Source organism: Papilio machaon, chromosome 28 (genome assembly GCF_912999745.1).
Source record: "Papilio machaon chromosome 28, ilPapMach1.1, whole genome shotgun sequence".
Classification (NCBI taxonomy): domain Eukaryota; kingdom Metazoa; phylum Arthropoda; class Insecta; order Lepidoptera; family Papilionidae; genus Papilio; species Papilio machaon.
In genome coordinates this window covers 3970545-3988219 of record NC_060013.1, presented here as the reverse complement: position 1 = coordinate 3988219, position 17675 = coordinate 3970545, and the positions used below count along the sequence as shown (strand labels likewise).

The window sequence follows — 17675 nt, the reverse complement described above, 5'->3', positions numbered from 1 at the left end:
TTCAGATAAAAGAAATGAAATGTTAATTATATTCAGAGAACTTATTGATAAATATAGAAGTAATGTAAAAGAATATATAGACATTATATTATATGCACAGAAAGAGAATTCCGATATATGTCATAATGAATTATTCAGGTAAAAAAACTAGATTTCAGAAAAAAAAAATCTGTCCCAAAAGATCTAAGTCAATGGAAATGAGAAATTATATTTCAATTGTATGGGTTTTTTTTAGAGTGTTTCAGTGTTTAAATTGATATAGACGTGTCTGTTTTTAATAAGTCTGTGATTACAGAGTTATAAAGTATTTTAGATAGGTTTTATAATTTGTCATTTCTATTACATTCAACTATACAGAACTCTACATTCTAATTGTTAGGCTACGGATGATATTTTGTGCCTATTTGATTTCCGTCATTTCTAAAATCATAGACAACTTTATCATAGACTAGCTGTCGCCCGCGACTCCGTTCGCGCGCAGTTAAAAAAAACTTAATAGCGATATGAATTTTTTCTCGCCTTTTAAACCTTCCCTAGACCTCCACGAACATTTCAAGACTAAGATAAGATAAATCCGTTCAGCCGTTCTCGAGTTTTAGTGAGACTAACGAACAGCAAATCATTTTTATATATATATATATATATATATAGATTGAATATATCTATTTTTTTTTGTGTTTTAGGAGAATAGCAGAACTTTTACCTAAAATGGTTGATATAAACAGAAGGAAATGTCTAGAAATACTCTCTTTATCTATAAATAAAGTATCTTACGATGATGTTAGTTCGTTGTTTCAATGTAGGGAAGTGTTTAGATTGGTACAAGAAGGAGATATCAGTGCTTTAGTACTTGTGGGGCGTGGCTTATCGAGATTGGGGCGTGGCTTGATGGGAATAGGGCGGGGCTTAGTGCTGCAAAGTGCGAAACATTGTCGTAGTGATGTTAAAAGAGTTAGAGAAGCGGCGTATGGTGTGCTTAGATCAGCTGTTGAATGTATGTATAATGTACTTTAAATAAATACATTTTAGCTTTTATAATAAGAAAAAGGTTTTGTTCATTTTTAAATAGATGATAATTTGACTTGTTTAATATCTAGATTAAATTCTTTTTCAATATATTAGGCAATAAAGAAGTCTGTCTTATTCGTTGTTAGAACTTTTCAGCTCAGATTTATAGTTTTTGAACTTATCTACTATTACTGTCTTCAAAAAATACATTTGTGACTTGTCTAGTATTTGTTCGAAGGTCTCTACACTGATACAGTAGAATCTAACCCCAAACGATCAGCTCGGTTCAGCAGTCCACTGCTGCAGGACGAGGAGTTGAAGGTGGCTTTGGCCTTCCTAGGACTGGAGCTGGTCTCTGATGATGGACTACGGAACGCCGTGAGTTCATGTCTACCTACTGGTATATTAAAAAGGTAAGTTTATTTTGTTTTATTTCAACGCCATCTATCGAAAATGTATAGAAATTATAGTTTAATGAATAAATTTAAGGGAAAATAATTGTAATTCGATAAATTTACCTTTTCTATTTATAATACAAGGAAATTGTGTATTAATTGTAAAAATGTGTTTCCATTTTGAATTCATAGATGGCGTTTGGATCATATTAGATCGCGATAACATCTTTCTCAGAAAATTAAACTAACATAATGTTTGTCTAATTGTGTTGAATTAAAATAAAATTGAGAATCTTTACTTTAAATTTGTCTTAGTTTTCCATTTTTTTTCCATATCTTTCACCAGATTCTGTGAGAGTTTCATCATCAGCGTATACCTGCCTGTGGTATACGGTGATAGCAAATCTATGAACTGTCTCACAGTTCTCCTGGATGTCTTCTTTAAGGATCTTAGAGATAATGAGTCCTTCAAACGGAACCTGATCACTGAACACACGCCAAATAAGTAAGCAATTAGAAATATTTCATTGCTTAAAAATAAACACAGCTTAGACTAGAAACACAGAAAAGAAAAAAAATAATGACCACAATGTGTTTAGATAAAAAAAAAACGATTATCAATCATTTTAATTAAAAAAAAAAATGGAAAAAGAAGTTATTATTGTGTATTTCTTTCAGTACTTTTTCTACGACTTCAAAAGATACAAATCTTATAACTCGTAGCGGTATACAAAATGAAGGTAGTTTTATTTTTTTTATAGTAATATAAAAATATAGATAATTTTATGTAAAGTTAAATTAATTTCCAATTCAGATTCAACTGCTGAAGATACGAAAACCTTGGATGATGTTTTAGGAACGTTATTACAGTTTTGTAAGGTAATATGAAAAAAGTAAGGTAGACATAAATTTAATGTGTTACTTGAATAAGTTTTAATGAGGAGAAAAACTGAAAGCTCCTAAATAGGTGGCGCCAGCGACAAAATCTTCTAACATCTGTCAAAGTTTTTAAATGAAATTCTCGCTTTTTAATAGAAATTAAAAATGTATCCCTTAGTGACTTAATTAATTAACGCCGGAATATAAAAAAAAAATTGTTGTAAATAATTTAATAATTACTTGGAAAAAATAAACATTTCTTGAATCTTGACGAAATTGATATGACTACAGTCAACAGAGTACTTTTTACTAATATTATAAATGTATGGATGGATGGATGGATGTTTGTTAGAAGGTATTTCCAGAACAACTCAGCGGATCTTGATGAAATTTGTCTTAAATGTAGAACATAGTCTGGAAGAACATATAAGCTACTTATTAAGTTTTTTTTAATTATGCTCAGACTGAGTCGCTGGTGTCAACTATTGTATATAAAATAAAGTGTTTTTGTATATCGGTGGCATATTTTGTGCTTGTCACACTTAATCATGCTGACATCTGCAGTGAGCAAAGGTAGTTTTTCAGTTTTTCTCCCTTAAAAATAATAAATGCGAAGTACACAATTCAAACTACCTGCCATTCCAGACAGGTGAAGCAGCGTCAGCACTAACACTGCAACTCCTGACGTCTTTACAATCAATCTCAGTCAGGGGTTTCGATTTTCCTGCCGCGATGACACATTTATTACTGCCAATGTTACCACATATTGGTGATATCACGCCATTTGTGATACAAGCTTGTAGGTTGTTTATTAATGAATGCTGTACTATACAAGGGTAAGTTGATAATGACTCGTTAAATTTATATGTAAATAGGTTCGATTTCTTATTAACCAACACTAAGGGTCCATTCACACTGACCGGGGCAGAGAGCGGAGCAGATTTTTGTCTATACCAATTTAATTAAGAAGAAAGATTTGACTGTTTATTTGCATTGAATAGTCCGAAACTACTGAAACGATATGAAAAATTTAATATTTGGAAGCTACACTATTCCCAAGTGACATGGCTATTTTTTTAAATTACACCGGAACGAAGTCGCCCTAAACTTCTAGTTGCAAACGAAATTAAGGTTCATAGTATTTATATAAGATACATTTTTACTTTACATCTTTTTTGATGCTAGGTGTTGATAAAAAACTTGTAAAGAAAAATCTTTTTTTTACCATAAAAATATCAATTTCATTTTACGACAAATTTGTTCCGCTTTCCGCCCCGGTGTGTGTGAATGGACCTTAACATCAGTGAGTCTTGAGTTTTGGTGTTTTTAAGTTTTTTTTTTACTATCTACGTAAGTTACTATTAAATTACTCTGAGTTCAATAAATTTCTTAGGGGCTGTTCATAAAATACGTCACGCTAAAATCAGCTTTTTTTGACCCCCTCCCTCCCTATTGTCACGCTGTGTCACACTTTCTGTGACCCCCCTAGAAATATTCCGTCACAAAAACTAAGACCCCCCCCCTCCTTAGTCTGATAAATTTCAAATGATAGTACAGTCAAAATCTGTTATAACGACATCGAAGGGACTACTCATATTGAGTCGTAAAAACCGATAGTTGTAACAACCGGTGACAGGTATTAATAGGAAAGATATGTATATAACATTCAGCCAGGACCTTTGATTTTGGTCAATTTAACCGGTATGTTATTCTAAACGATGTCGCCATAAACGGTTTTGACTGTACATAAATTTTGCTTGATGCACAAAATGCTTGGGGCACAGTAGTGACGGATAGTAGCGCTGCTAGAGCCGCGCGACAGAGCTAGCGCTCATGTCGAAAAATAATGAACGGCGAACGTCACGTTGCCGTAGACCCCCCGTCCCCCCTTGTCACATCTTGTCACACTCAGCAAGACCCCTCCCTCCCCCTTGTATGCGAACGTATTTTATGAACGGTCCCTTATTAAGGTCGCCTTATAATTTGATTCAGATTTAAACCAGCTGTGGAAGAGCTTTTGAAATCAGTGAAGGGTACTGAAGGTGAAATATTGGTTCAAGTCTTGTTAGAAGATGTTGAGATCAGATTATCTGGTTTTGATTATTTTGTACTAGGGTAAGTTTAAAAAAAATATTGTTTCCCACAAACTATGTTGGTAATAGTGTTGAATGAATTTTAATTTCGTTTCATTTTAGTTAAGTTTTGTTACATTTCATTTCAATTCCATTTATTTTAATTTCATTTCATTTGATTACTCGTACATTTATTTTTGGGCAACTAACATCAAACTAAAAGGAAGACAGGTTCTTATAAATTTTGGCAGATGCAATTAATAGGAAAAATTAGAAAGTGGTTTTTTTTTCAGCAATACAACTCAAATATATGAAGACAGTGAAATGTTGAATTTGTCAAAAGAATTTTCATTGGAAGGTAAAAGAAATGTAATGGCTTTTTCAATCTGTCCTTTTTATATAAACTTAATGGCGATACGTAAATCGCGATTTCCAGATGTAGTGACGTCATTCAACTCTCTCTCAAACTGGCAGCTGTTGACTCTGCAGCAGCAGAAGTCCGCAGCAGACAGACTACCTCCCCTATGGACCTGTATATCTGATTTCAGGAAACATTTAGATAGCTATGAAGGTATGATCAATTTTGTTGTGCATTATTCAATTAATTACAATTAATTATTTCATTAAATATTCGATTAATTAATTCATCATCATCTCCTTAACCTTGTTCCACCTATGTAGGGTCAGTACACCAGGTTTCCCTCCTCCAAATCAATCTGTCTGCCGTTATCTCCATTGACACCCCCTTCTTGATCATGTCACGTTTCACACAATCCATCCATCTCTTCCTATGTCTACCTCTACCTGTGTACCTCCACACTCATACTTAACGTTCTCTTTGCCATTTGCGATTCTTCCCTCCTCACAACATGCCTATACAACACTACCCTTTTACTTCTCAATTTTTCTACTACCATTTCGATTAATTAATTATTTCATTAATTGTTCGATTAATTAATTGAATAAATTAATTATTGATTTAATTATTCAATTATTTTCATATTTAAAAAATATTGCATATTTTTTTTCGAATAAAAATTAGAATACTCCCATATCTTGATATATCTGTTTTTTTTTCGTTCCCAGTGACCACAACAAATACATGGTTCGATAAGATGTTGTCAATTTATCAAGAATCCAAGAAGAGTTACAAATCTTTACAATGGTACAACGAAATGTCTCGCTGGCCTAAGAGGCAGTTTACAATATCCGCTGTGAGTTACATATTCACTACTAATATTCAAGCTAATAAAGGGTAGGCAGAGGTCTCTTAACACTGTCATTTATAAAAAAGGGTTTTTTTTGGCTATCTTTATTAGGTATATGTTGTATGGTTCATACAACTTTTATTTTAAATTGGTTTAATTTTGAAGAGATGTGTCATTCGAAATGTATTTTTCCTTATAGTGTCATAGGTGTGTCATTCTGTCTTTAGATTTGTAATTGCTAGATAAATAACTTGAATTATTTGCTACAAACTATATATTCTCTACGTAATATTCCATAGACAATAGACGCTTTGGAGTTAAAGAGGATGCAAGATGAAGAGCATCCTCAGGATCTGGAGTGCTACATCCAGCCGCAGGACTGTCTAGTGGAGTGGGCCGCTAGGATTATGACCAGGTATAGTGTATCGTTTTTGTCGATGATTATTCGATTAATTATTTGATTAATTAATTAATCAATTAATTAATTAAATGATTAATTACTATCAGACGTAACGCATAGCGGTAGTTGTAAACTAATGCTATTTTTCAATTTCTTTCTGGTTTTTTGCTTTTCTTATTAATAAAAGATATTGTAGTAAATGTTTTGGTCAATGTTGCCATAATTCATTGGACAGAAACATTATTTTTTTAATTAATGAGTGACAAGGCTGAAATATACTCATTATTTTAAAATAGATCTAAAGATTATTATGTTTTGTATACAACAGATCTGCGTGTATACAAAAGATGTATGAAGATATGGAGAGTATGACGTCAATCAGTCCGTCTCACTCGCACGCGCTGCGCTGGTGTACGCGCGCGAACGAGATGGCACTACCTTTACAAGTATTATGCTGTATACAGACTATAAACAAGTTAGTTTTAGTTTATTTATTGTATATTTAAGTTTGTTTAATTTGTTAATTATTTGATTCTAGGTCCGGGTTATTTATTGACACCTACACTATGGAATTGACATACATATAACCTCAAAAATGTATACAAAAGTTGCAATCCCATTTTAAATCAGTTTTAAATTAATAAGGTAGTGTAAAACTTAGGATGTCGGTGGCTCAGGGGTTATGCAGGTCCTGAGTTCGAATCCCGCCATGTTCCAATGTGTTTTTCGATTTACATATGTTTATATATCCGACGATCTTATTGTGAAGGAAAACATCGTTATGCTGCACATATCTGAGAATAAATTCAATGATATGTGTGAAGTTAACCCACACTGGGCTATGGTTGACTATGACCTAGTCATACCTAACTTAGGATAGGCACCGAGCCCTTCGGTGCAGACGGCAATTTCGGCAATTTATTTATTCTGCCATTACTATCTTTTTTTAATATTATGAGACACTTAGTAATTTACTGATATTCCCTATTGAGTTCTTCTTTTGTGCTTGGATACGGTTAATAATACTTCATTCCCAAAACTCGCTCACGTGATCGGATCTGCGTAATTATCACTAGGATGTTGACGTATATACTAAATTATCAGACAGGAGTTGACAACCCTGGCCTGGCAGCGTCAGGAAATCCTCGCCAGGAGGCAGCTGGCGCTCAAGAACTCAGACATGGACATCCTTAGTCAACTTCTGGAAAGAGCACATTCATATGGTAATATAGAAGACATTAGTGCCGCTGAAAGTCAAGTTTCCCTTAGTGTTAATTTAGTAGTAGAAATCTACACTAAAGAAGATATAAGTCAACCGTTAACGACTATACAGTTGATGAAGATCTCTTTATAACTTTTTTATTGCTATCAAACTTCGCTTTGCTTTAGCTGTTGTGTATAGTCTTAGGTCATAGGCTAACTAGAGCTTGTTTAAAATTAATTAACTATTTTCATCATCATCTGTCATTATCACCTTTTTTTGTCTGGGTACAGTATGTTTTCTTCCATACATCTTGATCTGCTGTCACATTTGTATTCATTCCCTTCTCTTTCACACAATCCACAATTTAAAATTAATATTCCAGTACCTGAAAATCGATTAATTATGGATAATACTCCAATAGAAGATATTGTTGGTTTGAACCATCTTATATTGATTCTGCGAAGAGATTTGGACGGTGAGTTAACTTCGTTATGCTTTGTCTTTTTTAATTCAATGGTTTATTTATTCGCAAATTTCGTAGTGTAGCGTATTTAAATATCATTACATCATAGGAATCATTCGATTAATTACATTATTGATTAATTAATTAATCTTAATTATAATTATTCAACCAATTAGTTAAATTAATTGATTAATTAATCTTAATTATTCAACCAATTAATTTAATTAATTGATTAATTAATCTTAATTATTCAATCAATTAACTTAATTAACTCAATTAGTTTAATTGACTTAATTAATTCAATTAATCTAATTAATTTAAGTAATTATTAATTAATTAAACTTTTATCTAATAGAAAAAATAATATTTCAGCACTCTCTAACGAGCAATTAAGATTTTTATTACATGATACAAGAGATAGAATAAAAACTACAGAGAGTAGAACAGTAGGTGAAAATAAGCAAGTGCTTAAGAATATGGTGCAGATTGCTATCACGCACTATGATGAAAATTGGCCACTAACTGGTGGTAAGTTTAAACAAGGCAAATCACGTTAGAATAAGATAACAAAAAATCTAGCCATTTAAGAGTACAGGACACAAAGAAGCGGACATACAAACACACTTATTAAACCGGAATAATCACTACAGTTAGTTATTAAATAAGCTTTTAATTCATTCTCATATAATAAATACAGCTTAATAAAACATCAGTCAATCGTTTATTAAGTCATTATGTCACAGCGATATTTCGATGGTTCCGACGAATTAGGTTCAATGTGCAAATAACTTTTCAGGAGAGTCTCTTAAAGTTTCAACCATATAGACAAATAGACCACATAGGCCTTTTTACTTTAGCAAAAAATACACATTTACATCTGTAAATGTGTATTTGTGTTTAGTGCATGTTAATTAACTAAGAGGTAGATTTTAACATAAAAAAGTAAAAACATTAATTTGTTACTTTGGCCCTTATACATAGGATCAAATTCTTAAGCTTTTATTTATTACCCGAGTTATTTATTGTGTAGTAATGTTTTCCTAAAAATCAGTGATCATAACCAAATATTGACAGTTATTTAAAGTCTTTATATCCGATTGTCTATTATATTTAAATCTGCCTTACTTATAACTTGTATAAGCTGAAATTAGATCATCGTATTCCAGCTATAGAACAAAACATTCAACTAATAGAGATGACGAACGCCTTAGGTGTTGGTATAGACTTGAATTTAGATCTAAAATATAGTGTTTTAATTGATGTGCTACTGTACCGGCTGAGCTGTGTTGACCAGCTCGACAGTGATGCCACCGCAGCTATCCTCGGCAAGGTGAGTTAATGTCATCAGCATCATCACAGATTAAACACCAATAGCATCATGGTTGATGTAATAGCAAGGTGAATCATACAGAAGACAGACATCAAGTGGAAGTAATTCCAAGTACAGTCTGATGAGTGTGGTGCTGGAGGAATAATTTTAGTCGGCTTTCCCTTCTCAGTCTTTTCTTATTAGGAAAAGATGGGAGGAGGAAGTGGTTTTGGCGGAGGAGGGTAGGCATCGGAATAAGAGATATCTTCTTTCTGTGCATTCCCTTTTGCGTTGATTAAAGGTAGGCACACCTCATGTGCAATTTCAGATGTCTATGGGCAGCTATTTCAGCGTATTCAAGTTTGTCAATTTATAAAATGAAAAAGGTGCAAATTACCGATTTTATGGTTAAGGGTTCAAATCCCGTAATTTGATACTCTTCTTTTTATTTCTGATTTCTTTTCTCTGGTTATAAAAATTATGTTCGTTTATGACTTACTTTATCCATATCTAGATGGATACACTCATCCATATTCTGGATGATTTCGCGATAGAGGAGCTGAAGAGAAACCAATCCAAATTGACCTCTCCATGCGAGCTGGTCGCCAAGTTATCAAGAGATGCTAGCAAACTGAAACAGTGTCTGCAATTAGTGGCCGACCCGAGACATGTGCTGCGCCATTACGTTAGAGAGTTGGTGAAAGCACTTGAAGATCATGGTATGAACTTCTGTGCTGTCTTTCGTTAAAAATAGTTCTTAATGTAGGTTTAGTATGAAATTTACGATAAGTGTCTAAGTAACATCAAATAGGAAAATGGTTAAGGAAGTCCAATGTACTCGTATTTGTTTCGTCATTAAATTTGTGGAATTGGTACAAGAAATTGTTTTAAAAAAAACCGTTTAACTGCTTCTACTTCCATATTCGAAAGTCTATTTATAAAATGTAAACTAAGTGCCTATTTAAGTAATCATTTAACTCTAGGTGAGGCATTTAATTTTAATATTTTCCATATATATAAAAATGTTTTTAAACTAATTGACTGCGATGAAACTTTATTTAAAAACTAGCTGTCGCCCTCGACTCCGTCCGCGCGCAGTTAAATAAAACTAAATGGAGGGCGGGGTTTATGAAAAATAGGTGTTGGCCGATTCTCAGACCTACTGAATATGCTCACAAAATTTCATGAGAATCGGTCAAGTCGTTTCGGAGGAGTACGGTGACGAAAACTGTGACACGAGAATTTTATATATTAGATATACTCGTACAAAAACAATGATGGTATTCAGATTTAATATTTATTTAATAACAGATTGCGCTGCGTTGAATAAATCATTTAATAGAATGAAAGAGAAGATATTTGAGAATCCTTACGCCGGAGTTGACTATCAAGTACTTAACAAGTATAAAGAAATATTATACAAAATATCTGAGTTTGGTAAGTAAACCTGGAAATACAAGTTTAGTCTGAATTTATAATCTATCTAGAAACAGTGGTAGACGTCAGCAACAACAACATCTGTTGCATGAATTGTTCTCGCTCAGTGAAATACCACGACCTCACAGAAGACAGACCTCAAGTGGAAGTAACTCCAAGTACAGTCTGATGAGTGTGGTGTTGGAGGACTCATTTTAGTCCTCTTTCCCTTCCCACCCTTTTCTTATAAGGAAAGGATGGGAAGGGGAGATGGATTTGATGAAGGAGATGCATATGAAGGTTAAATATTCTCTTTTTGTACGTCTCCTCCTTCGTCTATTGAGGGTAGGCAACGCATTTGCAATTGCGAATGTCTATGGGCAGCGGTAGCTTCGTCATTTCGGCGAATTCATGCGGCCACTTGTTCGTTTGCCACCTTTTAATATAAAAATAAGAAAGATTTAGATGCTTTAGTACTAATTTTTAACTAAATACACTATTTCCGAACATCTATCTTCGTCTACATTAGCTTATTTCCCTTCCTATTCATCTCATACCTATGTTAGCGTGATAATAAATAACCTATAACCTTCCTTAATAACTGTACTTTGAAGTGCAAAAAGTTTTTTTTTAATACTTTGAGTAGTTACTGAGATTAGAGCGTACATACAAAAAAAAAATTATCCATAAAAATGTATCAACATTTCTACTTACAGATATAAATAATAAAGATAATTTTAAAGAATCTCTTTTGGTTGTACTAAAAGAATTGAATACGCAATCTGAGAGTTTCAAGTTATCACAGCTCTGTCCCGCTCTAACGCAAGCGGAATTCATATGTGGGAGCGAGACAGAAGACTGTCTCAATCGGCTGTTAATGTTACCCCGCGGGATACGTGTACACAGATTTGAAGAACAGGTTGATTTTTTTAAATTATTTCTTAATTCTAATCATAAATACTTTCTTAATTCGAATCAATTAATTGATTAATTAATTGAATGATTGATTAATTAATTTATTGATTGATTAATTAATTGATTGATTGATTAATTAATTGATTGATTAATTACTTAATTGATTGATTGATTAATTAATTAACTGATTAATTGATTAATTAATTGATTGATTAATTCCTTAATTGATTGATTGATTAATTAATTAACTGATTAATTGATTTATTAATTAACTGGTTGATTAATTGATTAATTAATTAACTGATTGATTGATTGATTAATTAATTGATTAATTAATTAATTAATTGATTAATCAATCGTAGGTGTCAGTGTTTACGGATTCTAAGCGTCGTCCGGCGGTGCTGAGTGCTCGTCTATCAGATGGCAGTCAGCGGCGGCTGCTGGTGAAGACTGGCGAGGAGCTGGTTGTGGACGCAGCCGCCCTCAGGGTCATCAGGTCTATGGGTATCACTTCGCAGGATTACCAGGTCAGTTTCATCTTGGATACTCCAGTGTGATGTTTTTTTTTTCCCAGTTTTTTTTAATAGGTGGAAAACGAGGTGAAAAAATAGCGATGTAATTGTCCATAGATATCTAGATATAGCAAGTTAAAATGTTGTAATGCGTTGATATATTCAATAGACAGGGTAGGGACACGAATACCCTTTCCATACTTACTCCTCTGTCAAGAAATCCTCAACCCATTCGTATCTTACGATAAAATGTGATGTAAAGGTATTGACAAGGGAGGGGACATATGGGAAGGGGAAATATACTTTTTCTGTACATCCTCTCTTCTGTTTTATAACAATCAACAATAACCCTTTAATACTTATTTTCATACAAGTAATTTGACTAAAGGTTAATACTTTAGGTGACAACGTTAGGTGATGACAGCGGACTTATACAGTATTTGGAAGATCACAAAAGAGTTCGGGAGATGATTGCTAATAAAATTGATGTGAAAGGTAAGCCCTCTATCTCTTAGTTCATCACCATCACCATCACCGTCATCATCACCATCATCATCACCACCACCATAATAACCTCCATCATCACCACCCTCCTCTTTCCATACATCTCTATCAGTATGTGAATTCACTCCCTTCTTTGGCATATTCTCTGTCATATAACTATAAGTCACTAGCTGTCGACCGCGACTCCGCCTGCCCTACGTTCTACATCTGTGACAAATTTCATCAAGATACGTTGAGCTGTTCCGGAGATAACTTCAAACAAACTCAATTCCAATTTAATTCTTACTCATAGATAAACTAATCTACACTAAAACTTGAAAATTACAAAATATTTTCATTAACATTCTTCTTATAATCTTCACAAATAACTACAAAAAAAAAACCTAATGGCCGCCATGTATGGAATTAGACTATACCTGAGCCTACCTACTTTATTAGACTTTGGTCAATAATAATTTCTAGGTATAGAATCAATGAGTACACTTGGTGAGAAATTAATTCAGGATACAAGAGAGCACAGCATCAGTCAGTATCAGAAAATGTGTGCTAAAATACCAGCACACGCTTTCAGGTACGTAATTTTGGTACGAATAATATTCGCCATTGACTACATCAGCTCAATTAAAAAAAAATTGTCCAATTATATGCCCAATCATATAAGCTACCTTCCAGTCAAAGTCCCATCAAAATCGGTCTAGCCGTACCGGAGATTATCCGGAACAAACACAACTTGCGGATAGACATATAGACAAACAGACAGACAAAAATGGTATTTCGTTATTAATGCAAAAAGTTTACGAAATATGACATTTTTCTTTCCATCTAACTATACACATTTAAATTTTATTAATATGTACTAGCTTTTACCCGCGACTTCGTCCGCGCGGAATAAAAAAAAATAGAAAACGGGGTAAAAATTATCCTATGTCCGTTTCCTGGTTCTAAGCTACCTGCCCACCAATTTTCAGTCAAATCGATTCAGCCGTTCTTGAGTTATAAATAGTGTAACTAACACAACTTTCTTTTATATATATAGATAAATAAAACTAACTGTTGCCCGCGACTTCTTTCACGTAATCTATACAGATAAATAAAATGGGAATGTATGTATTTAATTATTTGTTTATACACTAGCAGCTAACTAGTTGATGCGTGCGTCGAATAGTTTCAAGATATCTTGTTTATCAAGTCTGTTTTTGAAAGGATTGATGGAGTCATTACTACATTATCTGGGAGATTGTTTCATGCCACAACTCAGAGTAGTTGTGGCATTTGATAAGAAATGCTTCATTAAGTTTCTTTTAGCTGTGGTTTCCCAAAGGGATGACCATTGTGTAATATTTATGAGAACCATGTATTAAAATTTATTATTGATTTTATATCAAATTAACAACAGGCCTAATTTTAGTCTTCTTTCCCTTCCCACGCTTTTCCTATTAGGAAAGGATGGGAAGGGAAAGTGGATTTGGCGATGATGCATAGGAAAGGGAAATGTCCTCCTGTGCGTCCCCTTCTCCGTTGATTAAAGCTAGACACCACATCTGCATTTGCGGATGTCTATGGGCAACGATCGCCTCGCTATTTCGGCGAATTCAGGTGACTGTTTGCTCGTTTGCCACCTTGTTATATAAAAAAATTAGGAAACAATTTTCTTGTCAGTCTGTCTGTCCGCAAGTGCATTTGTTCCGTGTAATCTACGGAACGGTTGGACAGATTTTGATGAGACGTTTACTGGAATGTAGCTGATGCCTCCAGGAGTAATTTAGACCATTTTTTTTATTTCACATTAAAGAATTTGCGGACAACAGCAAGTAAAATAAATCATATAATTCCAGGTCTGTTATGGAATTGAATAGTTTCAGTTTCCAAGACTTTATCAACAAGAAATTGAATTACGAAGAAAGTCTCGCCGCTATGACATATGCCACCAGTTTGTTAGGTAATTCCGATTGACGTGTTTTAAAAGGATCTAGCCCATTGATTATCAAAATGTCTAGGACCCCCTGGGGTTCATGGAAGACCCGGAAGGGGTTTAAGATTGCAGGAATAAATAAAAAAGTTGTTTAAGTTGAAGAAAAAAGTAACAGCAGAGGGTTTACTGAATAATATAGTGTAAAAAAAAAAACAATTTCAATTTACATTGAATTCTTCTAATAATGAATACATTTTGGGTTACCATTATGTATATACTAGCTGTCGATTGCGACTTCTTCTGCGCAGAAAAAAAAGTATTCTTTGTTTTTCCAGACTATGGTCTACATCTGTGAAAAATGTCATCAAGATTTGTTGAGACATTCCGGAGATAACTTCTAACAAACATACATCTAAACATTCGTATTTATAATATAAGTAAGATTTAAATATATTTATCAGGCTTGAAGGACCGTCATTTGGAGAACATTCTATACGATGTGGTTAGTGGGTGCTTGAGGGCTGTAGACTGGAACAGCTCATTGCAGCATTCCCAGTCTGAACCTCCGCCTGCCAGGCTCACGCGCTGTCTGCTCGCACCATGCAGGAAACAAGGTAACGACCCCATAGAGACCCCCAAGAAGACCTAAAATACAAACCCCCAAAAAGACCCCCAATGCAACTTACAATGAATCTAATAGACTCTAAAAAGACCCTTAAGTAGACATACCAAAGTACACCTCCAAAATTATACCTTTGGGGGTGTGCTCTTCCTAAATTATCGTGTTGGATTATTGAGATAAAAAAAATAAACAACTTGTTTTCAGCTAGAAAAAAAATAATTAAGTGATATTTTACAAGACTCCATGTGAGATCTGGAAAGATTTAGCTAGATCCCTCCTTCCCTAGAATCTCTTACGTAAACAATAGACGCCCTCTAATTACTTGTATAAAGGGGCTGAGTTTGTTTCAAGGTAAAATAGATCACTGCGAAATGCCCTGACTGTACAAAGATATTCACTTCTCACAACTGTAATAAGAGCTATAATTCAGCACTTATGTATGTTGCTGTGACATATTTTCGACCTTATTGTATTATTTTAGTGTTAGAAAGTCGTCTGCAACAATTGACTTCAGAGACTAGATCTTGTCATCGACTTCTACTGGCAACGTTACAAATATCATTCAAATGGATGGAAGATGAAATACAGGATAAGGTAATTATATCACTAGTTGTAACCTGCGACTCTGTCTGCGCGTAATAAAAACTTAATTTGTAACCTATGTGTTCTTTCAGACTATGTTCTACATTTATGCTAAATTTCATCTAGATATGTTGAGAAGTTCCGGAAATAAATTCAATGAAACATACATCTAAATATTCGCATTTATAATATTAGTAAGATAAAGGTGGCAAACGAGAAAGTGGCCACCTGAAGTCGCTGAAATAGCGAAGCGTCCGCTATTCATAGATATCCGCAATTTCAGATGCGTTGCCTACCTTTAATTGACAGAGGAGTTGATGCACAGAAAGAGATATCCCTTTCCTATGCGTCCCCTCTTCCACCAAATCGACTTTCCCTTCCCATCATTTCCTAATAAGTAAAAGGGTGGGAAAAGAAAGAGGACTAAAATAAGTCCTCCAACATCACACTCATCAGACTGTACGTGGAATTACTTCCACTTGACGTCTGTCTTCTGTATGGTTGTGGTATTTCACTGAGCGAGGACAATTCTTGCAACAGATGTTGTTGTTGCTGACGTCTACCACTTAATCCCACCACAAACTTTCTATGTTTTTAATATCAATTAGTTCGCGTTATTTCCTTAAAAATGGGTACAAAATAAAGGTACATACAAATTAAAGCTCTCAAAGTTTCAACCATATAGGGAAATAGAACGCATTGGATCTTTTACTTCAACAAATTTACACATGTAAATGTGTATTTGTGTTTAGTGCATGTTAACTTTAACTTCAACAGTTGTAGACGTCAGCAACAACAACATCTGTTGCATGAATTGTCCTCGCTCAGTGAAATACCACGACCTCACAGAAGACAGACCTCAAGTGGAAGTAATTCCAAGTACAGTCTGATGAGTGTGGTGTTGGAGGACTTATTTTAGTCCTCTTTCCCTTCCCACCTTTTTCTTAATAGAATAGAAATATCCTCTTTCTGTGCGTCACCTTCTCCGTTAATTAAAGGCATCGCATCTGCATTTGCGGATGTCTGGGCAACGGTCGCCTCGCTATTTCGGCGAATACAGGTGGCCACATTCTCGTTTGCCACCTTATAATATAAAAAAAAATCATCAATTTGTTACTTTAGCCTGTATACTTAGGACATATCGTTGTATATATTATCGTTGTCTAGCTCCGAGTTGTCTATGATCTAATGCGAGGAGCAAAATTATCTCATCAAGTGAGTCAACGGAGTCCTGGAGACTTCGCCCTTCTATTGCAGGATATCTTCAATGATTTTGAAGATAAGGATGTTTATTCTTTCGAAGAACAGGTTTGTTATAAATTTAAAATTAAATCTCGTTTCAATCCAACTCGGAAATTATATAAACTGAGAAATGTCAAATTTCATACATGGCCGCCATTATAATATTCAATTTTTACATTTATTTTTTTACAATTTTATAATAAAGTAAAATAAAAATAAAATAATTTTTTTTAAAATAAAATAAAATAAAATTTTATAGTAAAGTAAAAAAGTTTATTGTAAAATAAAAGTGTTTGACTAAAAAAAAAATACACGTTTTTTTTTAAATGTGCATATTGTCTGTGGTTTAAAGCAGGGATTTCCAAAGTGGTGTCCCAAGGGGTCGATATCGGTTTCCTAGAGGTCGACATATACGAAAACTGATTTTAGAAGTCGACGAGGTCTAAAAATCGACCCCTATTAATAATTGTGTTGCTAACTTAAAGCATTGATAATTCTCACTCTGTCTTCTTCTATTGACCTAAGTCAGAATAAAAAATAACACTGTAGCAGATGTTTTGAGTCCATTAAAAATAGGTAATTTAGCCATGTGGGGGTCTGAGGTAACAGTTTATTTTAGAAAAGGGGGTCACTTGTCCAAAATAGTTTGGGAATCCCTGGTTTAAAGTTTTGGATTGGATTACGTTTCTCTGTTTGTTGACTTTAAGATATTTTATATACAGGTAACGAATCTTTTACGACATTGCACAGACCCACAAATCCTGGCCATCACCAGGTCAGCTTGGGAACCATGGATTTAGGATATCAATGCAAACATGAGGGCTGGAACTTTTCCTAAAACCTCAATTAACACACCAACTTCCTTAAGCGACAAACAAACATACAATCTTATGAAATAACATATAAAATTGCTACAATATAATAAAAAAAATATAAGTTGATTTAATACTGTGTAAGTTTATTTAGCTTTAAAGAAACTATTACAGATTAAAAAAAAAAACAAATTTGGACTTACAAATGACATAATTTTTT

The 17675-nt window shown here is 33.8% G+C and overlaps 1 protein-coding gene across 1 annotated transcript; it reads left to right on the top strand.

Annotated features, from left to right (window-relative positions):
- The first annotated feature begins 84 nt into the window (after nt 1-84).
- LOC106716398 lies at nt 85-17509 on the top strand. The gene is made up of 28 exons (XM_045684885.1): nt 85-138; nt 684-994; nt 1247-1421; nt 1750-1908; nt 2082-2143; nt 2218-2282; nt 2928-3118; nt 4275-4397; nt 4648-4712; nt 4791-4925; nt 5441-5568; nt 5862-5977; nt 6291-6437; nt 7067-7185; nt 7549-7641; nt 8002-8157; nt 8796-8959; nt 9453-9657; nt 10250-10375; nt 11071-11273; nt 11632-11796; nt 12183-12276; nt 12748-12856; nt 14121-14224; nt 14659-14811; nt 15301-15413; nt 16569-16709; nt 17366-17509. The coding sequence occupies exons 2-28, from the start codon at nt 709-711 to the stop codon at nt 17441-17443; spliced, it is 3675 nt and encodes a 1224-aa protein (XP_045540841.1). The 5' UTR covers nt 85-138; nt 684-708; the 3' UTR covers nt 17444-17509.
- The last annotated feature ends 166 nt before the right edge of the window (nt 17510-17675 follow it).

What these genes read in the sequence shown, in the direction of transcription:
- LOC106716398 (XM_045684885.1), top strand. Translation starts at nt 709, where the DNA reads ATGGTTGATATAAACAGAAGGAAATGTCTAGAAATACTCTCTTTATCT. An exon ending in TAGCGGTATACAAAATGAAG is followed by an intron (nt 2,144 to 2,217) that starts GTAGTTTTATTT and finishes TTTCCAATTCAG; the next exon opens with ATTCAACTGCTGAAGATACG. An exon ending in TTTGATTATTTTGTACTAGG is followed by an intron (nt 4,398 to 4,647) that starts GTAAGTTTAAAA and finishes TTTTTTTTTCAG; the next exon opens with CAATACAACTCAAATATATG.